This window comes from Dermacentor albipictus, chromosome 1 (genome assembly GCF_038994185.2).
Source record: "Dermacentor albipictus isolate Rhodes 1998 colony chromosome 1, USDA_Dalb.pri_finalv2, whole genome shotgun sequence".
NCBI lineage: Eukaryota > Metazoa > Arthropoda > Arachnida > Ixodida > Ixodidae > Dermacentor > Dermacentor albipictus.
The window spans coordinates 415081738-415107350 of record NC_091821.1 but is presented as its reverse complement, the minus strand read 5'-3'; the positions used below and the strand labels follow the sequence as shown (position 1 = coordinate 415107350).

Genomic DNA, 25613 nt, shown 5'->3' with positions numbered 1-25613 from the left:
TCAAATACAGTTAGTCGGCTTTCCCGATTGCAAAAGTAGAAAAAAAAATGAAGCATGCAGATGAGAGCCGGTAAATCTTCTCTTCTTTCAAACACGTGGTACTACAGTTAGTAGTGCGCTGAATTGCCAAATTACGGAGGCTTGTGACATCGTGAGCGGTGAAATAGCACCGGACATTTTCGTTGTCTTACGAAGGGCACTTGAAAATTCATAATGATCAGAGGGATGAGCCATTTTTCATTCGTAACAGACCGGCTATAATAGTCGTAGAACTACTCCAAACTCTGCGCAACTGAATATTAGAGGACTTATAATCTTAAACTTTAGAACCCGATGATCCAACCTCAATCAAAGTACACGGATGATATCCGATATTTCAATAACTTCGAATAAGTTATTCCACAAGCCGTGTCTACAACGACTTGGTGGAGAGGAACCAACCAGACGCCTGTTCACTCACGACGAAAAAAAAAAAAAAAGCTCCAGCGAATAAATAGCGGTCATATTGAGCGAAAACGATTTGATGAACGCATCATGTATATGCTAATAGGTCGCAGACATGGAAAGCAGGCCTGGAATTATTGGGCGCATTGCCAGGAAGAACTCGCTGTAACCATTTACATAAATTATGGCAGGTCGCAAAAGTGACATTTCCGCTTGCCCCGAGGGTGAGAGAAAGAGCAGTTGTCCGGGAACAGCGTTATCGACCATGACCTTCTAGTCATCCACGGGGAGGCCGACACATTCTGACTATCCTTGGCACATTTCTGAGTTATTTAATCTGATCTCAACGGCTTGTTTTGACGGAAGATTGCTACAGCAGTTGCTAAAAAAAAAGAAAGAAAGAAAGGAGAAATGAAATAGAATTACACTTAAACGAAACCTTTCAGAAAACGATGAAGGACAGGGACATCGATGAATAGAAATAGAAATTTGGCCAGGAAACGAACAGCTTTCTAATGATTGCCGGTTACAGCTATCAAAAACAATCAGGGTAGAGAAACACGACAGATAAAGCGCCTCTCCCCGCATCCACAAGGATCCGCAATATTCATAAATCATCCTAAAGCGGACGTCTGCGTTTTGCAAGCACTGCCACTTTCATGCAGACGACAAATCGCGTTTCGGATTTTCTCCTACGGCACAGTTAGAGGCGTACGCAGCGCAAGGCCGTCTACGCGCGGACAAGTTTCAACCAGCGCTAACCAGGCACCAGTTAAGTTACCAGCGCCTGGTGCCGACATACTCATCCACGCGTTTGTGTTTTGTTTTCTTTTGCAGCGCTCGAGCACTGCACGCACATCAGGTACCAGCAGAGGAAAAAAAAGAAACTGAGCAAGACACGACCACTCACGTACCGGTCCAGTGACGACGTAGGAACCCTTGTTGCTCCGCCACAACATCTCGCCGGGCGCGCGTGGTATATCGCATTCACGAAACAACAGGAGGAAAAGCGCACTCGGCCACGATAAGCGACGTGGAAGACACGAGCCCGCAGAAAGGGGCTGCACTCGAGGACACCTCCGTCGCAATCTCCACGGAAACGATCCTGCTGGTGGCACGCGCGGAGCACGCAAGCAACCATAAGGCACGTGGCTCGCTCGCCGGTCTCCGAGAGAGTGGTCAATCCGGGAAGACGAGCCCGGCCGCACGAGCGAGGAAGCGTGCAATAAAAAACCCCGTCGGCGGCGGCAGGGCTGTGGCGGCGACTTTTCCGCCAGCGCAACAACTGACGTCTCCTCCTCGACCGCTACCGTCGCCTCGCCGGCCGGTCCATTTCTTTCTCCGTTCTTCTCCGTTCCTTTACGAACGCGCTGGATGGCGACGCCCTCCCCTCTCCGGCACAGTTGCGATCGCGTGTAACGAAAGGGCAGCCGCGCAGGTGTGTGTGTACAAACAAGTGGCAGCGAGAGCGGGGAGATGACGTGTAGGAGAGAAGCGGGAGAGGGCACTCTTTCAGCCTGTTGGAGCAGCAGAAAGGCGCGTAGCGAAGACAAAAAAAGGACGCGGAGACAACAAAGACCAAATTTCAGTGGCAGCCACGCGCAGAGCAAGGAGAACATTGCTTGAAAGAAAGCTCAAGAAAGAAGGTTGCTGTGGAGGGAGAGAGAGCCTGTCGCTATCTTCTGCTCATTTGCGTCCGGGCGCGCTCCTCCTTGTCGGACTGGTCAAGCGTCCGGCGTAGACCGCGCGCGCGCGGACGCTGGAGCGAGGGGCAACGCGAGGGGAGGGAAACGTCAGGCAAGGGGCCCCTGACCGGACTGCCGAGTCCAACGCGCACGGGCACCTGCGTTCGGCGATTCGCTCGGCCTTTTTTCTCCCCAAAGGCTGCCGCCGGCAGGGCGAACGCGCCCGCGCTTCGATGTTTGCCAGCGGCGCCGTTTGGCGGCGGCGGCGGCGGCGGCGTGCCGCTTCCATTGCGCCAAGTGGGGCGCGCGTGCCGCAGGACGGCAAAGGAACGCCGCCGTGTTTCCGGCCGGCGGCGCCGCGGCAGTCACGGAACGACCCACAGCCAGCGGCCGAGACGTCTCGCGCTGCGACCGAGCCAAGCCGAGTTGGCTGAGCTGCCGCCTTTTTCTTTTATTATTTTTTCGCGTGCCTCTACCGCAAACTCCCGCGTGTAACTCGGCCCCTTAACCTCGCGCGCAAGAAAACAACACCAAAGAAAGGGTAATAATAATTTAGCCCACTAAAGGTACGAGCCATCGCAGGAAAGGAACTGTCGGGGAGCCGTTGTCGACTACGAGGAAGTGACATTTCTTCGTATTCAATTTTTTGTTATCTTCTTTTTGCAATAGAACGTGTACCTCTCACATTACATGATCTGCACATCTATCAACTCTTTCTAGGACACCTTGAAACGAGGTGCCTCAATTTATATAGTATACTGTGGAATGAACAGACTTTCACACTTGTTAGGTACTAGTATGTTGCGGGCAATTTCCGTATCACCCGCCACGTTGGCTTCGCGGCTATGGCTGCCTGCAGCTGTGCACGAGGCTACGGATTCGACTACCGACCGCTGCGGCCGTGTTTTGGCGGGGACGAAATGCGTAAACGCTCATTCGCTTGGAATTTAGGTGCACGTTAAAGAACCCCCGGTGGTCCAAATTACTTGGGAGCACTGCTTTGACAATGTCCTTGCACGCAGCAGCATTGCCTACGCTTACATAATGAACCAACTAGCCCAAACCAAACCTTTATTGCTTTCATAACCCACTGTGCAACTTTGGGATATTAAATTCCGCCATCTTGTTGTTGCTTTTTTTAATTTTCTGGAAGGCTGTCGCCCTTCAGTGACGCTTTATCACTGTTGTTATCTAAGATTCGGTAACCCCAGCCATTTGACGCTAATAAAGATGGCCAGCCCCTCATCCAAGAACTTACTCGCCAAGATCTCCCCTACTCTACTGTATCGCAATACAACTCCACTCAGCCCCATGACTTGGTAGTTTCAAATAATTAATTCTTGGGATAGTTGCTTTTGCGTAGCACTTGTCCTTGGCTTCCTTTCTTGTGTCTGTGACTGTTTGCCGCCCTAATTTACCTGTACAGTTTTGGCAGTTTAAAACTGGACGATCCCTCCCCCCCCCCCCTTTTTAACGTGCTTTGTTTGGGGAGGTCGGCGATGTGGAACACTATATCTGTTTGCGCCCGCAGTTTTGCGCAGAAACAAAGGCGTTGTTTCACAACTCTACAGAAGAGAGGCCTTATATACGCGAACTATGATGAAGTAGTGTTCTCGACGGGCCGGCAGTAATCGGGAAGGCATTTCCACCACAGTTGACTGCCTTTCTTCGAAAGACGGAGTTGGTAAACGTCTGGGGATCGACACACCCTTGCTAAGAACGTGTGAGATGCTCAGGCGGGACAACTGCCGGCGAAGTGTCACAGGCTAACTCCGAGTGCTCCAACGCCACCACCGTGTCCACCACCCTCATGTTTAATAATAAGAAATTCTGGTGTCTTACGTGCCAGGAGGGGGAACAAAATAAAGAAAGAGGGCAGGAATGTTAACCAGAGGTGTGTCTGGTTATTAATTTTCGATTAACTCCCGATAATTTTGACTAACTGAGGTTCTTCGCACACAATGCACGGTACAGCAGCGTTCTTTTTTTTTTTCGTTCCGCGCGCCCATTGGAATGCGGTCGCCGCAGCGGGCATCGCACCCGCGGCCTCAAGCTCAGAAACCCAATGGCGTAGTGTCAGGATTGGGGGCTCAATCCCATCGTCCGTGGTCCTTTGCCAAGATTGGAGTACGGCATGAATTCGAAGGTGGCTGGCCCATGCCGTCGTCCAACTTATTTACGCTGAGATCGTTGATGAAGTGAAGAACTGTTTCTCATCGAGAACGAGGAAAAGGGTTTATTTACAGAAACTAAATCAGTCTAACATGACTGCTTGAGAAAAAGAGTATTAGTCCAACAGGACTGCATGAGAGAAGTGACTCAGTCTAACATGACTGCTCAAGAGAAGTGTCCTCAGCATTCGCACAACCACAGTTTTTATACACTCGATCCGCCGGTCCTACGACGCGGCGACTGTTCGTTTACTCATCACCAACTCGCCGCGGCTCTGCAGATCAGTTTACAGACACAAAGGCAACCGCGCTCTGATGCCCGACGACGGCGTTGGCGGGGTGCCGAAGCGTGAGACGCACCAAAATACGTTGTCCCCACGGCAGCTTGACCATGCGTGTCAAATCAGCTCTGCGTTGGGGAACTCCGGAATCATTGTTCACACACGCCGAACTAGTTCCGTCACAATGTCGATGGGGCGGGTGGAAGGCGGCGGATTCCAGCGCAAAGGCCGCTTCTTTGAACGCCTCCCAGCTGCAGCGACGGAGAGGGAGAGGTGCGCGTCGTGTCGCCCTGTCGTAACTGTGTGGCAATCTTGTTTCGCAGCTCGCCATTCTTGACAGTAGCCACTAGGCTACTGCGGCGTGTGAGTGGAGAGCTCTCAAAAGGGTTAGCAATGGAACAAAGCACTGCAACCGTTCAATGGAACTGACGACGAGTATGTGCCAATTGAGCCAAAGTACGCTCTTATGAAGCAAATGCTTCATGAACAACGCGTAGATAAGGAGTCTTTATGTGCGAACGCTTCATACGTGCGTTTTCGTTGAATAAACTTCCTTTTCTTAAAACATCGCACATCCGTGTTATGAGCAAATAATTTCAGACAGACAAAGAAAGATTTAACGATGGTAAACTTGCCCAGTATGCCGGATTCACTTCTCCCCAGCTAACTTCTACACCGACTATCCGAAATACGTGGGTATCTTCTTACATTTCTGCGCCCCTCCCCCCCCTTATAGTGTAGCAAACCGCCTTTTCAGTTCTTTCAGTTTGGCTGTATTGCTTTTTCTGCGTGCTAGGAGGTTTGTTTTACTCAAGGTTGTGTATTGGCTTCTGCGTTTCGTTTGACCGATGTTTTTAGTGTACTATTCCTCCTGCATCAGTCTGCTGTATGTGGTAACATTTGGAACTGATGTTACGCATGCTTGCTTCCGTAACGACATATTGGCCTTGAAGGCCGGTAAAAAAAAAAAAATTCAGGCAGCACTCTCCTACGACGACTATTGAAGCATGCGAATTGCACTATTCTTAACGTAAAAAAAGGACTTCGGAGTCATTTTGAAGGAGTTATTTCTTTTCAGTGAAGAGGCGCTGTGAACGAGGTTAAACCCACGAAAGTGGTTAGATAGACAGCCAGAAAGAGCGCTTGTATGATAATGTCAAGAGTGCTATTTGCATTATAAAGACGGAGGGACGGACGGACGGTTTTCCTCGCTCGATTAGAACAGAAATGCTTCCGCATTTAATAAACAAATAAATGTGTTGTCTACCTTCCTCCTTTCTTTCCTCTCTGTCTCCCTCCACGTACTACGTGGTGTTTCACGGTATAAACTTGCTCATGCGCGGCCAATGACGCAAAGAGAAAGTGCGCCTGGAGAACGCGTCGCAGCTTCCCAGTGTAGCGAGGGTGGCAGCGTTGCACACGCTGGCCAGGCGATGGCGTGACGACAGAGGGGGCTCGCGCGAAGGGGGCGGACACCCCGAAACAAAAGACGAGCGCCGTATCTGACGCACACGCGCGCGCGATTGAGATAAGAGAAGCGCGTGGTCCACGCCACGCTCCGTACGCGAACAAGTCATACGGTGCGTGCGTGCGTGCGTGCGTGCGCGCGTGCGGAATCGAGTGTCGTATATACGGCCCGAAAAGAGAGATAACGGCTTCACGGACGACGCCTACGAGATAATGCGTCAACGCTCGCAGCCACGGTGCAGAGGCTCTGCAGGGGCTCCCGTTTGTGGCGGAACGAAGACAGAATGAGGCCAATAGCACGCCGAAAACAAGCGGATGTAAAAACTAGGAAGAAAAACGAGAAAAAATGTAAATGACAAGCAACGCCCCTCACGGCGCGGACATCAATCCTCTGGCGAGAAGACGCATATCTTCTGACGTTGCTTAACCCTTGTCGTCGTGGGTAGCTTTAGTGAGGCGGAAAATAGATCGGCTACACCAGTTCTCTCCATCCAATATCATATGAATAAATAAATAAATAAATAAAACTGAGCAGAAAATGATGATCAAGGAGAGGCCGGCACGACGATGCGTTCAAGCAGCGTCTTAATAATAATAATAATTGGGGTTTTACGTGCCAAAACCACTTTCTGATTATGAGGCACGCCGTAGTGGAGGACTCCGGAAATTTTGACCACCTGGGGTTCTTTAACGTGCACCTAAATCTAAGCACACGGGTGTTTTCGCATTTCGCCCCCATCGAAATGCGGCCGCCGTGGCCGGGATTCGATCCCGCGACCTCGTGCTCAGCAGCCCAACACCATAGCCACTGAGCAACCACGGCGGGTAAGCAGCGTCTTACTGCTGTTCACACCAATACATAAATGTGGGATACACTTCGCAGTCTGAGCTTGGAGGGCCGTTCACAAAGGTGGTGGTGGTTGTCGTTTTGTGCATTTTCATTAAGCCACCTTCTATCCTGCCTTCCTGTCTCAATGACACAGCTTCAGCGGCCAAAATTCGCGGCGCCACTTTAACAATGCGCGTTTCTGGTACAGCCGGCAGAAGCAGTGGGGGGTGGGGGAGTGGAATGTCTTATAGTCCGTGTATATCAAGCGTCTTGCATCTTATTTGTCATCGCTGTCCACAGGCTCTGGCGACGGCGTCTGCGGGTCCGCCGGAAAGCCACAGCCACAGCGAGCTGCTGCCACTCGCCGTGCTCGCTTAGCTGTAAAGCGTAAAGCCTCTCTCTTCTTTATTCCGCAGCCGCTCGCTCTGCCATCTAGTGAATTGCCCGCCAGGCAGAGTCAAACCACGTGCGCAGACACGAACATATTCGTCACTGTCGCCTGCTACGTCGCTGGCACGATGTAATCCGGGCGGCCGCGCGCGCCCGCCATGGGCCGCTGTCTCTTGAAAAGCCGTCTGCGACGGGGACAGAGTCCGTCTGCCCTTGCGCTGTGTTTTCGCAGCTCAGTTCACGTTGATGCGAAACGCAGCACGAAAGTCAATTCGCTCGCTGCCTGCTGTCGCAGTTCCTCACTCCGGCGTTCTGAATCGATTATCCGCGGTCATCGAGTGAGATATTGTGCGCGCGCTATATAATGCTTGTTAATTTAGGCAGTATGCTTATATTTGCAAGCTAATACGGTCGATAAAACTGCTATCCTTAATGCTATCCAGGCGCGTCATAAGATTAGCGTCCATTCGGGGGGAGCGAGGATTTTCGGGGGCATTTCTGTCAAGGTTCCCAAAGCCTCCTCGGCGCCGCAAATGTGGGCGCATGCGGGGGCACATACACGTTCGAAGGGCACCGAAGAGTGCGGCGATTGCGGCCGTATAGACGGAGCAGTGATCTTCGTCGTTCGGCGTGCCTTGTTATTATGAGGGGCGTGCGCGCGCCCGTCCACGGACACTCCACGCGGCGCCTTCTAGTCACATGTTCCTCCGAGTCGTGACGTCGCCCCCGCAGAGGGCCAGCTTTATCAAAACAGATACAAAAGACACTGCGGGACGCTCGAGGGATGCACGAACGCTATCTGTCTGTTCGCTCGGGCAAAGGTATTTTTCCGTCCTTCGCCGCGCGGGGTCTTCTCTGACGCAATGGCCTCGCCCTCCCCCTCCCCTCCTTCTCCCCGCTGCACGGAAAGGGACGAGTATAGGACGGCCAGTGGTAAACAGGATGCGCGAATGGGAGAAGAAAGTATTCGCGACTCCGCACATAAAGCTCGCCGGACATGAGTGGTGAAAGGATAAGAACCGGCTGCGCGCGTCGCGAGCAATTCCATTTTACCGCAGCAAAGCCGCGCGCAGCGCATCTGACATGCAGTGAAGCGCACGTAGGTACATCACGCGTGCGTTCGAGGAGAGCGACGAGCAAACGATTTGAATGAAGCATCAGGTAACAAATAAGCCGCTTCTGACCGTGCTTCCAAAATGCAATTCTCGCGCGCTAACTTGCACCCTACGCGCTGGGGACGATGAACAGTGTTGAATACATAGCATAAGCCAATGGCGCCCATGGTGACGAAAAAAATTTGCTTTATGATTATCTTTCTAACCCCTATACCCCATCCCCAGTATAGGCTAGCAAACCGGAGACTCATATCTGGTTAACCTCCCTGCCTTTCCTCTTCATTCTCTCTCTCTCTTGCTTTATGATATGTGCAAGGAATACTGCCTTTAATTGCTTACACGAATACACTAAATGCCTGCATCACGACAAAAGCCTTCGTGCACAAGTTTTAATCGGTCCTGCACGCCATTTTTATGTTCCAGTGGGCCTTATCGATTGCGGTATATACTACCTAAATTTGACTGGTTGCTCGGCGCTTACATTCCAAGTGATTTCCTAATTTCGTAGAGCTCACTGAATACCCCCCCCCCCCTTTTTTTTTTTCTAAATACGAGCCCTTACACCCCCACCCCTCTCCCCCATCCCCAACCCGTTAAAAGCTAGTGCTTTGCCCGTGACGGGTTCTCCAGTCGGCGCCAAAAGACAGACAGATGTGTGCCACTGATATTCCTCTCCACGCAGCTCTTTAGCGATTTTGTGAATGCCACATCTAATATTTTATCAGCGTCGATACGCATCGCGCCTCTTAATTCCTACGTGCCGTATAACTTGAAAAAACAAATAAGAAAGAGAAAAGGCTGACATATCTGGATCTGGCCTCCGATTAGGCACAATTTGTGACATTCATCTGTCGTTACGAGGCCGCGGTTATTTTTATCAAGCGAAAAACTTTATTGAGCTCTCTATCACCACATCCGCCATAGCTCAGAGACTATGAAATTTTGATGGAGAGCGCGATGTCGCGGGTGCGATTCCCAATCGTGGCGGCTCCATTTCGATGGCAACGAATTGCAAAAAAAAAGAAAGAAAGAAGAAAAGGAATCCAAAGAAGAAAACACTCGTACGCTTTGATTTAGGTGCAAAAAACCTCAGGTGGTAAAAATTATTCCGGAGCCCCCACCTAGGGCGTCTGCCATAGCCCAGTGCCGCACTGGGACGTTTTTTAAACCCCACGGACCAATATACCTATCACCATTGTTTCGCGAGATATAATCCGTACTAATCGGCACCGTTCTTTGTACAAGCATGCGACGTGCCATCGTCCTCTTCTGGCCGCATATGCAACACGTGTCCATGCGAGCGCAGGGAGCTCGACTCAAGCGGTATGTGCTCCTTGCAAAGCCATCCAGCATGCGCCTTCCAGGACAGCCGTTAAATGTCACTGATCGAGAGGTGAAACGCCATCAGGCGATACTTTGACGTCTGCGACACCGAGTGTTCGACACGTGCTACTAAGGAAGACGAGGGGTGCAGGACGCATCGAGACGGATATCTAGACGCATATGAACGGATACCTGTTGAGCGAGATCGAACCTCATCAGTCAGGGTGTTATTGGTACCGAGTAACCTATCTGGCAAAACATAGTCGACATGCGATATTTTTCCTGAAACTTAAGCCGAACGGGGGGCAAAAAAGAATGAAAACATTCGTCTGCCGTCTGTTTTTCTACAAATGATTTTGACGGTCGTTCCAAGCAGGTGAACGAACGTACGCTCGCCATCGCCTTGATCGACATCAGTGGCTTCTTAGTCACTAATTTCTTACGACCTCTCTAACCTCTCTATCCTCTCTAACAACGGGACGCTGTTTTGAAACAAAATGACGCACGCCAGCCCATCAGCTGCAGTCATGACCACCGAGATTCGGGGTGGTGTGCCACCCGATCTCGGAAACTATGGTGCATTATAGTGCCTAGTATATTGTGGCCGCGACACGAGGTTATGTTTCTGGCGGTTGCGGCAAAACGACGTTCTCGTATATAGGCTGAACGTCAACTTTCGACAGTCTTTGTTAAATGTAGAAATACACCGATCGGCTTACATCCGAGTAAATGCGGTATTGAACGACCATAAAGCCATAGTCTTGGTAGACGTCTCGAGTAGGCACGCACGCGCCTGTCTCGTGTTTCTGTCCTTCGCGTTTGTTGTGTTTTCCACACTGTGCCTGCATTACTTCTAAGTATAATATTTTTGAACATTTTGAACAAAAGAGAAATAGTTCAGATGGTTACCCATACACATGATGAAATGGAATTTGCAGAAGTCGATCGTAAGAACAAGAGATAAACCGGAGCCACAAAATATCCCGCTGACTGCCGAAACGCTTATATAGGTGCTGCAATTATTCATTCAGCACACGCGAGGCAAACCCACGCCATTTCTCAGCACGAAGGCTCACCAGACTTCCTGCACAATGCAGGGTTGAATTGCTATATATATATTTCAGTTTTTTTTTTGTAGCTATGCCGTATTGCAGCACTCATCGAAACAAATACTTCTATAAGCGATAGAGATAGATAACTGATTTTGGTTGCAGGAAAGGAAATAAACGAATAAAACGAGCGTTCGACCAGTGGAGAGGACACCGAAAGCGAACCTCGCAAACACATAAGGCACATTCGCCACGTATTCGCGTTCCGTCTTTTTCGAACCTCCAACATCAGAGTGCCGTTCGCGAAAGTTCTCGCAGGTGGAAAACGCCTCGGACGGCAATTTAGACATATAGAATTCATTTGCATGCGGACGCTGTCACAGAGACCATGGTACCTCCAACTGTGGTGTAATGAATTCATACTGCTTATGAAAACAGTCACGCCGCGCGCACGCGCACGTACGCATTACGAATACGAATTAAAAATGGGAGTTCCTCACATGCCCATATACCAACATTCTTTTTTTTCGAATTCCTTCATACCATGCACGCGGGCACCGACTGGAATCGTCTACCTCCTTACGTGTCTGCAATTAGTGATGGTATCGCCTTCTAGAAAACCACGTTTGAAGGTTTATGTGCGTTGTAAAATTAAAATAAATAAATAGATATATATTTCTATATGAAGCATGCGGCTTCTAGGGTACTTGAATAAATAAAAGCAATATAAATAAATAAATAAATAAGACTAAAGCTTGTTGCTGGCTTTCTCCTCGATAGTTTAGCCTATTCTATGAGCCCTTCAGTGTCTGAAATCAGCCTTACGACGCAAGGCTCATAACCAACTGGTGTTTGAGACAAGCGAGGTTCTCCATCAGGCCTTCATAAGCGGACATGACATCATCTTCCAATGGCTTCCGGGTCACTGTGGCATCGTCGGGAATGACCTTGCTGGCGATGCCGCCCCGTCAGCCCATAAAGAAACCTCGGCTTTGGCCAGGTGGTGGGTCTGAATTCTAGAGCTAGGTTAGGTGTAGGGGGTGTGTGATGGTAGCGCACTCACAAGGCCATTGCCGGAATTTGAACCCGCTAGCCTGTGGGATGACGGTGTGCATCTTCGGCCTCGTAAGTGACCGAGGTCCAAGTGCGCTGTCCAGACGTGCTCGGCAGAATGCCGAGTATGGCTCAGCTTGAACCCAGCCCAGCTGATCGACCGACAGTTGAGTGTCCGCAACGGTGACGCGACGGATTGGGGTTGGTGTCCCACTGTTAATTTTCATAACTTATACAGGCTTGCCTCCGATATTTTTTAATTTAATTCATTGGCTTTTATATAAAGAAACCCTGACACTTCCTATACCCTCATCAAGGACAGATGTTGCGAAGGTTCTTCGTTTACTTGCTCAAAGCAAGACTGAAGCATTGTGGAACACCGCGATTTTCTCCAACTGTTGTCTTCACCGGTTGGGTCCGACGTGGGGAGAGGAAGACGAAGTGATTCTCGTAGGGACCACTGTTCCTTCGCGCTGCAGTATTGTCGGCTTTTTCCCGTGTTTTACTGGGTGACGCCGTTCCCATTGCCTCGGCAATGGAAGTGAAGTCGGCAGAATGCCGCCGCGACGTGACTGCTTCGGCAGGTACCGGCCCGAGGAAGAGAATTTGCCCACCGAGTCAAGCTGACAGCGAGGACACTGCGCTGTACTCCTGCTCAAGTGATGACGCCTCAGATGACGAAGGCTTCGAAAGAGTGGTACATCGCAAGGCCAAGAGAAGAAACATCAGCGGACGGTCATCGTCAAGTAAGTCTACCGTCATGCCACAGCGAAGGCCATCTGCGCACACTATTCTTTTTGTGCCGGACACACCCGCCGACAACCTCAACCGCCTTAATAGACAAGCGATTTCCGTTTCTCTGGAGGCTCTTGTCCCAGGAGAAATCAAGGATATCGGAATTAACACTCGAAAGAACGTCCTGGCTATTGATGTCCATAACCAAAGCGCAATCAATGCTTTGATGGCAGTAAAGCTCCTGGGCAACATCAACGTCCACTACCTCATTCCACAGGACAACGAAACCACGGCTGGTGTCGTTTATGATATTGACACATCGATTAGCGACAGCGACCTGCCAATTTTAATCAAACCTGCCACTGATGGTGTTGCCTTACTACAAGCTCGGCGCCTCGGCAAGTCGACCTGTGTAAGGCTCGTGTTTAAAGGTGACTGTCTACCGTCACATGTAAAGGTCGGACACTTTCGGCATGTGGTACGACCTTTCGCACCCAAACCACTTATGTGCAGAAGGTGTCAAAGAATTGGACATGTGAGCGCTGTCTGCCGAAATACAGCGACATGCCCACGATGTTCCAAACAACACGACACGGACACCTGCCGTGCAACAGAGCTCAAGTGCCCTAATTGTCAAGGCCCACACGTCGCATCCTCAAAAGACTGTCCACGCCTAAAGAAAGAGCAGAAAATCTTGCGGAAAATGGCCAGAGACGGATCATCACACAGAGATGCTTCTGCAGCGATAAGGCGACACCACTCTCGGAAACGAAAGTCTACGACACCCTCTTTCGGTTCAAGGGAAAAGTCTCGTCTGGCAACGCCACCTCCTGTTCCATCTGTCTCCGGTAACAGCACGAATGTCAACGATAAAAGCGGCCCTGCTATTCCTGCTTCATCAAGTGAGGTGTGGCCAGCACTGCCGAAGACATGCCACGCGCCAGAGCCACAGCACATGACTCGCCACTTAACGTCAAATGTCACTTCAGTTGACCAAGTGCGAGACAAGGATTCACAAGTGATTGCTATGCTCAAATCCCTCACGAATGTCATGCGTCTACTACTGACAAGCATGGACACTCCGGCTGCTCGTAGCGCACTGCAAGTGCTGGACGCGCTGACTCCAGTACTTGAAAGCATCGCATAGCACCATGGCCCGCCCCTCGCTGCCCTTCCACAAGGAAGTCAAGAAAGCATCTTTACTGCAGTGGAATGCCCGTGGTCTCAAATCGAGAATTTCAGATTTCAGACACTACGTTTTCGAAAACCGATTTCCCATACTTGTGATTTGCGAACCGAACGTGCAGAATGTTATACGCATTTCTGGCTATGAGGCATTCATGTCCTCTACCTGTGGTGATGTAAGCAAGGTAATTGTATATATTAGATGTGATCTGACATACGTGTTGCACCCAGTCCCGCCGCACGACGACAACCAGTACGTTTGTTTAATTGTGAAAACGAACAAGTTTACGTTCACACTTGTTGCTGTTTACCTTGCTCCTTCACGCGGATTCGACCCTAAACGACTGCACGACGTGCTATCAGCGACACCCCACCCTACGATTCTCACCGGAGATTTTAATGCTCACCATCCGCTTTGGGGGAGCTTGAAGATGGACTCCAGGGGAAGGAGACTAGCATCCTTTGCCACACAGCACGACCTTCACTGCCTCAATGATGGTAGCCCAACATATTTACGCGGGCTTACATACAGCAGCTGCCTAGACTTGACCCTGGTTTCTCGGCGTCTTGAAAGAAACGTGCAATGGTTTCCAGACATCGAATCCCGTGGAAGCGACCACATTCCGACGTACCTGAAGATCAAGGGACTATTTAAATGCCCCGCCACGACACTCCGGAGAATGGACTGGTCGGCGTTTCGGTCGCACATGGAGGAAGTATGTCAGCGAGGGAACCATTCAAGTCTGGAAAACGAAATTCAAAAAGCTATGCAAGATACTACGCGTGCTTTTCAGCCTTTCCCGAAATACGAAGAATTTGAAGCCGAACTGCAGCGACTACGAGCAGTTCGCCGGCGGGCTGAAAGAAGATACAGGAGAACCAAATCCATCCATGATCTCAGAGAGGCAAGGCGGATGCAAAAGAAGATTCAACGCCGCATTGATGCACTTCAATCTCAAAGATGGAAACGTTTCTGCGAGTCGTTGGATCCACGTCAGCGATTATCTCAAATATGGAGAACTGTGCGTGGACTTCGTGTATCACCGCAACAGCGTGTTCCATTTAAGTCCCTCGCTTTACAACAAGGTCGCAGCGAATTAGACGTTGCCGAAGAATTTTGCTCAAGACTTGCCAGCTCGCAGCCTCAACGCGCCCTTACACCATGTGCCACTCCTGTGCCACGGGACTCCCGCATGGATCTAATGTTTTCGGTGGAGGAGCTTGAAGCGGCACTAGCGACTTGCAGGCGCTCTTCGTCACCTGGGCCGGACGGCGTTACCTATGCGGCGCTCGCCAATCTTGGGCAGAAAGCACGACTCATGCTGCTAAACCTTTACAACGAGTCTTGGCGCAACGGTTTGGTTCCACGTGAATGGAAATGCAGCCGCTTGGTTCCACTTCTCAAACCTGGTAAATCACCGTTAAACTTGTCATCGTACCGCCCCATCGCTCTGGCCAGCTGCATAGGGAAAATAATGGAACGAATGATTTTGACGCGCCTGGAATGGTACCTGGAAAGTTACAACGTGTACCCAGATGCTATGGCTGGCTTCCGGCGTGGGCGCTCATCCATAGATAATGTCATCGATTTGGTCGCGTATGTTCAACATCAAAAACGGATGAAACGACTCACTGCGGCATTATTCCTTGACATAAAAGGCGCCTATGACAATGTAGCACATTATGCCATTATAGAGGCTCTGATTAAAGCAGGAATCGGTGGCCGCACTTTTCAGTGGCTGTGCAGTTATTTGACTGACAGGCATTTCTTCGTGATGACCGAGGAAGGCGCCACGACTCAACACCAAACGTTCTGTGGAGTACCGCAAGGCGGAGTGTTGAGCCCGACGCTATTCAACCTAGTGCTCGTTGGCCTAGTCAGATGCTTGCCCAACACAGTTCAAGTATCAATCTATGCCGACGACATCTGCATTTGGGCGTCTGCTGTAACACGACTGCAGGTACGAGCGCGGCTACAAAAGGCAGCTACCGTAACATCACTGTACTTGCGAAAACAGAACTTAGAGCTGTCTTCAGAGAAATGCTGCCTTGTTACTTTCACTCGGAAGGAAATGAAGCGTTATTCAGTAAGTGTCAACGGCCAAGCAGTTGCACATGCACGTAAACACCGCTTTTTAGGGGTAATTATCGACCGCGACCTATCATGGAGCCCGCACGTTTCGTACCTAAAGAAGAGGTTGCTGACAATAATACATCTCCTCAAGTTTCTCGGCGGAAAGTCATGGGGCACATCGGTGCGATCAATGCTGCAGCTTTATAACGCCTTGTTCCTCGGCTTCGCAAGATACAGCCTCCCTGTGCTTGGAAACACCTGCAAAACAAACCTGCGTGTACTCCAGGGACTACAAGCTCAAGCCCTAAGGACGTGTCTCGGCCTTCCGAGGTGTGCGTCTACAGCGGCAACGATTGTCATAGCTCGAGATCACCCAATAACAACGTACTTGGTAACCGACGCTCTCAGAGCGCATATTCGCCACGTTGCCCGACTACCTTCTCACCACCTTGCCGCTCTACCCGCAGAAAGGCCACACGCAGCTATCAGTCGTATGATTGTTGCCAATCGCACCTCATTGCCAATGAACTACATGCCTGCAGCAAGACCATCCACACCTTTATGGTGCCTGCACAGACCTGAAGTACGCCTCACCATCCCAGGAATCACTAAAAAGGCTAACATGCCGTCGTTTGCCCTGAAGCAGGCCACATTACAGCTTATACATGAGGTTCACAGCGGCCGCGTACACGTTTACATCGATGGCTCAGTCACATCTGCAAGTTCAGCTGCTGCTGTGGTGATACCAACAAGATCCATCGAAATACAGATAAAAAGTCGCATGTATCATCAACGACAGCTGCTGAACTGGTAGCCTTGCGTGCGGCTCTCCATTTCATTCAGGAGGAACCACCGCATGCATGGTCAGTCTTCTGTGATTCCAAGGCAGCCCTACAGAGTGTACTCTCAGCACTGCGCCATGGATCACATGAACAGCTCGTCGCAGAGATCAGAGAAGTACACCATCGCATAGTTGACAAAGGACACGATATCATACATCAGTGGTTGCCTAGTCACTGTGGCATACACGGCAATGATCGAGCAGATGCAGCTGCCCGATCTGCCCATGACGGCGTCAGGTGCGTTGCCATTCCTCTTTCGAGAGCCGACGCAGCGAAAAAACTTGCCGTACTGGCAAACGACCTGACATTAGCTCAGTGGAATTCATCCGATTTCACAAGTGCACGACTTCATACCCTGGACCCTACTTTACAACTCCGTATTCCGCCCGAACTTCCACGACGCGAGTGTACCCTTCTAGTTCGTCTATGGCTTGGAGTAGCATTTTCAAATGCGTACTCCTTTCTTATCGGAATGTCCGACAACCCACTTTGTGACTTCTGCGGGTGCAATGAAACAATCGCGCACCTTCTTTGTGAGTGCTCTCGTTTCAACCCGCAAAGAGCAGTCCTCTCAGCCACCCTAGACAAACTGGACAAGCGCCCACTGTCAGAACACAAGATCCTTGGACACTGGCCTACGCGAACATCAGCGCGATCGGCTATGAAGGCACTGCTGCGGTATTTAAAAGACACTGGACTTTCTGACAGATTGTGACTTCACTGTGTGACTCAGGATTGTACGGTGCACTACATCACAGTAGGAACGCCTTTGCGGGCTGCGTGACAGTGCCCACAGAAACAGTTTGTGTGTACGTGCGTGTGTGTGTAGTTTCTTTCTTTTTTTTTAATCCTTCTCCCTCTCACCTATCGCTTCCCCTTTCCCCTCCCCCAGTACAGGGTAGCCAACCGGAGATAATCTCTGGTTAACCTCCCTGTCTTTCCTTTGCCTTTCTCTCTCTCTCTCTGGGTCCGACGTATACATTGAAGCTGCAGATTTCATCGAACTTCTCCCGCCGTGATGCAACTTTACTGACGCGCCTCTGGTTAGGAGTGGCTTTTACGAAAGCCTACTCATTCCTTATTGGAATGTCCAACACACTGATCTGTGACTCGTGCAACTGTGAAGAGACAATTGAGCACGTGTTGTGTTCTTTGTAATCTCTATGACACCGAATGTGACGTTCTTCAGAGGGTGTTAAATCGATTAGATAACAGAAAATTTTCAGAGACTAAGATTCTCGGACTATGGCCCCATGCGTCGCAGCCTTACAAAGCGATGCCAGCACTGCTAGTGACCGATTATAGGCGTGAAGTTATGGACATCCGCATGTACTCACACCGATAGTGCCTTCTTCCCTCCCTCTCCTATCTTTTCTTCCCTTAAACCCCTACCACTGTGTAGGGTAGCAAACCGGACGTGCCTCTGGTTGACCTCCCTATCTTTCCTTACTTCCTTTTCATCCTCCTTCTTGATTCCGCCTTCGATTTTGCAATGCCATAACATTTCTTTTCTCTTCATTTTATGCATTCTGACTCCCCGACTTCTATATGCGACGAATACCAGTGCCAGCACGGACAGAAGACTCTCGACAAAATTTGCACCAGGCACGACGAACACACACGTACAGCTCGTGCATATTTAATGAAACCAGCGACGAGGCGCGCAAGCTCACATTCTTCTCTTTTTTTTCTTGTTTCTTTTTTTCCTACCCGAGAGCCGTACTTTGTATCGCTCGTGACGAATGGTTAGGGGGAGAGGCGCAAAAAGTCATTCTTTCGACATATTTCTTTTCTTCGCTTTTCTTGCCGTATACTGCATATCCGTGAGAAACGACCAGGCCCTATCGCAGTCATATTGTCGTTTATTTCGGGTCAGAACCCGGGGACAGCGGCGACGTTCGTGCGACCTTATCGGCCGAACTGGTGCCAGCGAAGTCCCGACGAGTGTCGCGTCGTAACAACACTGTCGCGCTTCGCCGCACAGCTGTGGCGCTTCGGGGCGATGCTTCCGCCCCCGCTCTGTGCGCACAAAAGGAGGAGAACCAATAACGCCGCACACAGCAAATGTGGCGGCATACGGCATACGAGGAGTCCCCGTGGACGTACACGGACCGGGCGTCGATGAGAAAGGAAATTGAATCCGGAATCTTGGTAGGAACGATATTGGCACAAAGGCGACGTATGCATTGCGAGCTGCTTCTTCTTCTTCTTCTTCTTTTTTTTTCTGCATAGACCTTTAGTGCCCTGTATATGCGCACTCCGGTCCTCGTGTATGTCAAAAACGGGAGGACACGCAACATTATCATCTCAGTATACGAATCGACGAGAAACAAAATAAGGAGGGGGCAAACCTTTGCGTCAACCATCTGCTTCCACTTCAACAGAGCAGAGTGCATTTTCCTTCCGCGCAGAACGAAGAAACGGCAGGCGATGTGGTACTTGGCAGCCGGTGACGCGAACAGGCCGTTCATTCAATGCGATCACCTGACGGGTGCTTCTCGTAAATGGCGCGAAATTCTGCGTTAGACTTCGGTCGTGTGTTCCACTGCCTTCACACAGTCAGACAAGTCGCGAAGCTACCGCCGGTATAAGGGAACGCGCGCGCTACGGAGTTCACAGTTGCTCTGTGGCCGAACGTTTCGCCCTCTGTGTGGCATCCGGCATTTCAAAGGTCTCCGAACTGCAATATGCGCGAGAGCCGTAGAAGGCGAGTGCGGCCAAGTGGATTGGTCGTCTTCGATATTTTGTTTTATTTTCTCGCAATAAAGCAGCCCAATTAGCATAATGTCATTCCGCGGCAAGGAACTCGAGAAACGTCGGCGCAAAGAACGACTGACGAAACGCCGGAAGCGAAGCCTGACCTTTCCTGCCTCAGGGAGGATAGTGACGTAGACGAGATTAAAGACGCGTCTGTGGCGCCACGAGAAAACTGGCTGTTCGTTCGTTAAGTTCTCCTTGGCATTGGCCTATACCGCCTTCGCTAATATTATGTCAGCCATCAGGATTGGCTGCAATTCAATCTCACGAACGATTATGTAGCGCGTAAGAGCTTTTTGTGCGCATACGTGCCCCGAAAATCCTTCCGCTGTGTGTATTCCTTATGTGCTTCACGCTGGTAAGCTCTACAGTGCTGGTTAATACCTTTCTGGTATGTACCGTGAAACCATGTGCCTTCTAACATTTGCGTTGCGCTATTGACCCTTTCACAAACCCTTACGAACTACCACATGCTTAAAACGCTGCGGATAATATCGCCTTTGCCCGGCGAGAGAGATATGCAGGCAGGCAGGTAAACCAGACGCGCGTGTCCGGTTTACTACCCTACACAAAGGGAAAGCGATATTGTGGGACGCGACAAAAGAACGGGAAGAGGGCCATGGACACTGCACGCGTTGTGCACGCAAGTGAGCGCGCACATCTCGCTAAATGGTGAAAGAAAAAAACAAAGAATAAAAAGGGACGCCATTGAAAACAGGACACACAATGAAATGCTTATATATATATATATATATATATATATATATATATATATATATATATATATATAGAGAGAGAGAGAGAGAGAGAGAGAGAGAGAGCATCACTGCAGTGGTAGTGCAGTCAAGAAAGAGATTCAGCATGTCTCCTAACTTCCTGGCAATGGGCTCTTTGGGAATGGCAGCTGGCACAGCGACAACGATTACGGCGAGTGAAGGCGACTCGCACCCTGCCCCGAGTCAGGGGAGCCACACCCCGCCGCGAGCACCCTTCTTTCTTCACGCGGGATTCCTCTGAGACAGGAGCCACACCACGCTCATTCCACGTCTCGCTTCTTGCACCGAGTCGTCCCGTCCATGAATCGGAGGCCGCCCTATCCGTTGCTCCATTTATAAACGAAAGCAGGAGCACTCGCACTGCATGTATAGTACACGCGCACCCGGCTTCGATAGAACGGTGCACTTTTGTAGGGACTACACAGCCAAGCTGCTTAGGGGATGTGTGTGTACACCAATCGCAACCATTTTCACACCTTATTAGTGCTCTGTACGAGAAAAAGATTTGTGACAAAAAGCCACCGACAAATCATTACGGCCGGATATGGTCTTAGCCAAGGCGGCAGGCCAGTGACAGGCAGTCATTGTTTTTTTTTTCAGTCCAATGAAATGTAATCGAATGTTCAGCCACAGTGGGTATAGTTTCATATTGTTTACAGGATCCATAGCCAAAGGCTAGTGCCGGATCAGCCAACTGTCGTATATACATATATCCGACGACATTCACAGTCCCTGCGCGCCTTCCGAGCAAGAAGCTTTGTGAATGCATCCACACGGTCCCATCTCTTGCATACCTGCACATGGCTTCAGCTGTTCACCATATCACCAATCCGATTGTGTAGTCACCTGTCCAATCGCTATCATCAGAGGAGAGCTCCCCGATGCCGATTAGTGGGGGAAATCCTCTTATATGAAAGTAGCAAGTTTTGTGAATGCGTGTCCCCATTAAATAGGTATCGGCTTGACGCCGTTATGTACGGCCAGTCAGAATAGCCAATGCGCCAACCAGTCACGAGGCGGCTTTGTGTGCGAGAACCTTGGCAGGCTCGATCACCACAGTTATACCTAATGGTGCATAAATTTCACGTAAAAATCAGTAGGACAAGAGGTCGTTCGCATGGTCTGGTAGTGCTTTCCTAAAACAATAGTTTACAGGGACTAATCATACCTAGAGTTCTTTTGCACTGAGAAACCTGGGATAAAATTAAGCAAAGCAGTTCGTAGGCTATAGAGTAGTTCTCAAGAACAGGCGCCCATTGCTCACGATATCGGACATGCGCTTATCGAAGGTGACCGGCCACTGATAATAGGTCCTTACGAACGAAAGGCTTTGCTGACTCGGATGCCTGCTTATTGCGTCACAATGAAGGGAATGAACCTTTCACCAACTCAATTGTGTGAGACGTGACGTGTGGGACGGCGCACTACTCATGTTCTGACTATAGTCCATCCTAATGTGAACAGGCTAGGTGCAACCGCGCGTCACATTATAGGTGCGCCAAGCCTTCTCCACCAGAATCATGTGTAGGCCTCATTAGCGAGCTTTTGGCATAGCGTACGCAAGAGTTCTGCGTGGGATACAGAATCTACGTGCGTATATCGCCAAAGCAGATAACATTCTGTCGATTCTCGGCTCTAGGCCCGCTACTCGAAGATCTTGCGCAATACAGTGCGCAAGATCTCCGAGTACACAGTTTCTAAAGCTACATAGTTATACAGTTAACGAGGAACCTGCAACAGACGGGTTTTAAAGGGTCAATTAGAGTGTGACTTATTCACCAACAGCAGTTTTTTACAGCGAAGCTGTTAGTCCCTAGTTGGTCGGGATTTTTCGTGTCGGCATGCGCCCACCCAGACAGACAACAAATGGCAGCTGAAAAAAAAAAGGATTTGTCTTCCAGTTCCCACGTAAAAGATTTATATTTTCTCGTATATTTGAATAACAATCCGGAGCTGTAGCGTCTGCAGTTTGTGAGTAAATTGTTCTTTACGCATTTTTCTGAGGCAATTTACCCTTAAAAGTTCATTTAGTGCTACAATCCACTTGCGCTTGGCGGAGGGCCTAGCAGAGTATGTATGCAGCACTACCGCACACATGCGTGCGCGCATGACGTACGTGGCTAGCGGTGGCGGTGCTTGTGTAACGTCGTTTAACGTGGGCAACAGCTACGTGTATACGTCCACTTTCACAGGGTGGAATGGCGGCGGATTTAACTTCCACAAAGCTGCACAGTTTTTTCGCGAGACTCAGTACAGAAATATACAGAGACAAAGAGAAGACGACGAGAACGAACTCGCCAGAGCGTTCAGCCAAAAGATAGCGTCGGACCGTTCCGAGCAGTTGGCCAGAAGCGCGCGCGCCCGCCGCGCGTGCTACATGGGAGCTGGCACGTGTGGCAAACGCGACACGCACGACGAGAAAGACCCACCAGCAGGCGCATGCGTGTTGCAGTCCGGGCCCCGGACTATAATTCAATGGAAGAGCAGCTTAACAGCGTCGCTGTTAGCGGGACGCGCGCCGTGCGCGTCCTTGAACTACATTTATAGAAGCGCGGAGCATGATGGCGGCAGGCCGGGGGAAGAAAAGCGGGGGCGCTTTTGATGTTGGCCCGCTCGTTCGGTCGGTATTTCTTTCTTCCTTTCTTCCTTTCTTTCTTTCTTTCTTTCTTTCTTTCTTTCTTTCTTTCTTTCTTTCTTTCTTTCAGTTGTTTCCATTTGCTGCTTTTTGGCCTTGCGGGCTCGTCTTTACGTGAGAGAAAGCGACACGGCAGAGCAGGCGATGGCTCATTAAGTTCCACACTGTGGCCGCGAAGCGCGTCCGTATACATACGCGCCACTTAATCTTCGGCCTGACTGCACGCGGACGCAGAACTTCTCATTTTTTTCTTTTTTGCCTGCACGACGTGGTTTCGCGTGTGCAGATGGGAGGGCCCCCGTTTAACGTTTTGCTGAGTGCACCAAAAAGATGTCGCTTTCAGTCAAGCCTCGTTAAAGGGGAGCAGGGTTGAGGGAGGCACGTACAGGGACTCAACGCTTCGAGGAAGCACGACACGGCAAGTTTTGGCTGTGGCGAAGCATCGGACATAGCGTTAAAAAGGTGCAGTGTGACCCTATATAGAAGCTAAATATAAATCTTTGCAGTGCTTTATCGTGCTTCGTAGGATCCTGCTTGCCCACAATGATGCGTGCTTTGAGGCACGTGAGTTTCCGTTTCAGTCGGTATAGAACATAGGCTTTGGAGTACGTGACGGCATTTACTTATTCTCTTGTGTTTTGATGTGCGAGATAAACGTTTGTGTAGCTTCTTTTGTGTAAAGTGAACTGCATGATCTAGCCCGAAAGAGCATTACCATAGGTCATCTCTGCGTTGCTAACAACACGATTCTGCGACCTAGCGGTGTGCAACTTCAGCTCTCTATATAGCGAAACCACTCCTTCAATCGAACTCGTTTCCTCTTATTATCGCCAAATAATGTGAGAAGACTAGTTACACTGCCGGTAAACTTCGTTCAAGTGAGCACGCTGTGCTGCGAAGTCGTACACGGCTAAGTATTTATGTTCACTTCATAGTCTATCGTATGTCAATGCTCAATCGAGAATCTTAAAGCTGCGCTCATGTTCTTTCGACAGAAAAACCACAACTCCCAGCAATGCTATACGGGTGAGCTTTGGCAGATTCCTGGACTATCGCAGTTGATGCCTTCGCACTGGCTAGTAGCCAAAGCGTGACTGTGTATAAAGAACAGTATCATTCTTAGTCGCGCAGGCTATACTGGCTATACGAGCTATATCACGATCTTGCACGGCAGCACGAATACTCCTGTCGTAGTCGTGTAGTTTCGGTTTTGTTGTATGTTCTTTTATTTCCGCCTCTCATTTTCTTTCTTTTTTATTCTGTATTTCCCCCTCAGTGTATGTGTTAAGAACAGAGGAGTGTGCGTGCCGCATGTGATCGCACAGCGGCGTCTGGAAGATGATATTTCGCGATTATCTGGAGAAGTTTGCAACACGTTGTGCTGCTGGATGTACCTGCTTCTTTTCCTCTGGGATCACAGATATCCCGCTTTCCGCGTCTCCGTAACGTCGCACCGATTCCGTGACCCACGTTTCCGTGTCCGCGAGACTTGTGCTCGGAACGCGTGGTAGGCGTGAACGGTTTCGTTTGCCTTTGCGCAGGAGTCTTAGTGCTTTCTGGGCTTCAGTATTGACATCCCTGTTATTGCTTTGCATTCTTTCTCATGCCAATTTTCACCACTTTCTGCACGTGTATCATGCGAGAGAAGAGCTACGCGTAGCCGGGGCCGCTTATAGCCACCAACAGCTTCTTAAACGGAGCTAGCTAATAATAATAATAATAATAATAATAATAATAATAATAATAATAATAATAATAATAATAATAATAATAATAATAATAACAATAATAATAATAATAATAATAATAAGAAGAAGAAGAAGAAGAAGAAGAAGAAGGCGTCGTTAATTTCGCAGATACAATAAATTAATGGTGTGTTACATGATTTATCCTCAATCAAACCGCGCTCTTAAACGTCCGCGGTTTCAAGCAGAATTTTTTTTCCCTGTGCCGCTTCACTGCGGAGCACACATTCCGTTCGGGCTCGATCTTCCCTGCGATAGCCGGCGCGCTTTGGCAAAGCCACCTTTTTTCTAGGTGGCTTTGGCTTTGGACGCTGGGAGACGCCGCCCCATGAGTCAGCCGCCGTCGGCTTGCGCCACCTTCACAGCTTCCTGCCCGAACACCGTATGACATAACTGCAGGATACGTGACGCAGACTGCAGCACGTGATCAACGTTACGCGCCGTGTTTACCTAATTCGGGGCCTCTGATCCGTGAACACGGCGTTGATCGCGTCACGGCTGACTGCGCTATTACGATCGGGCTACACGCGGCGGGCACGGTGCAATGAATTGCGCGGTGTGGCCGAATACGCTTGGTGTACACTCGACTTCCTAGCGGGCTGGGACTGATTTACGCTACTTCCTCCTCCCGCTTCCTTTATGCATCGACGCAGTGCAGTCATCCGGCGCTGCAGCACTCGGTTCTTGAAAACATTTTTGTCCTATTTATTTATTTATTTTATTATTTATTTATTTACAGAATACTGCAGGCCGACTTGTCACCCAGGCAGGAGGGAATTCGTTCATACAGCAATGCAATTAAATACGTTCAAAGACGGGTAGATAAGCAGAAGAGCCAGCAAAACGGGTCGGGGAGAGATGGCATGCTGATACGAGATCCAGGCATAGAATGGGCAGCGGTAGACCAGCAGGACCGGCACACGCTCCGCCAAGAAGAAATGCCTGAATTACAAAAGGAAGGCGAACGGTCAGCGTTGTTGACAACTTCATTTCGCCATGTCCACTAGCGAGTTAAGTCGTATCCAACAGGCATTTATTAAGGATGAATTGAGCGCGT

At 49.9% G+C, this 25613-nt stretch overlaps 1 protein-coding gene across 7 annotated transcripts in view; it reads right to left on the bottom strand.

Annotated features, from left to right (window-relative positions):
• The window catches only part of Epac (Exchange protein directly activated by cAMP), a 415242-nt gene that overhangs the window by 247971 nt on the left and 141658 nt on the right, over positions 1-25613 (bottom strand). The window contains exon 1 of one of the 7 annotated variants that reach the window (XM_065440666.2): positions 1359-1831. The exons of the other annotated variants lie outside the window; for them this stretch is intronic. Coding sequence (XP_065296738.1) covers positions 1359-1403 — 45 coding nt within the window. The 5' untranslated portion in view covers positions 1404-1831. Of the gene's footprint in view, positions 1-1358; positions 1832-25613 lie in introns of those variants that run through there. 7 annotated transcript variants of the gene reach the window in all.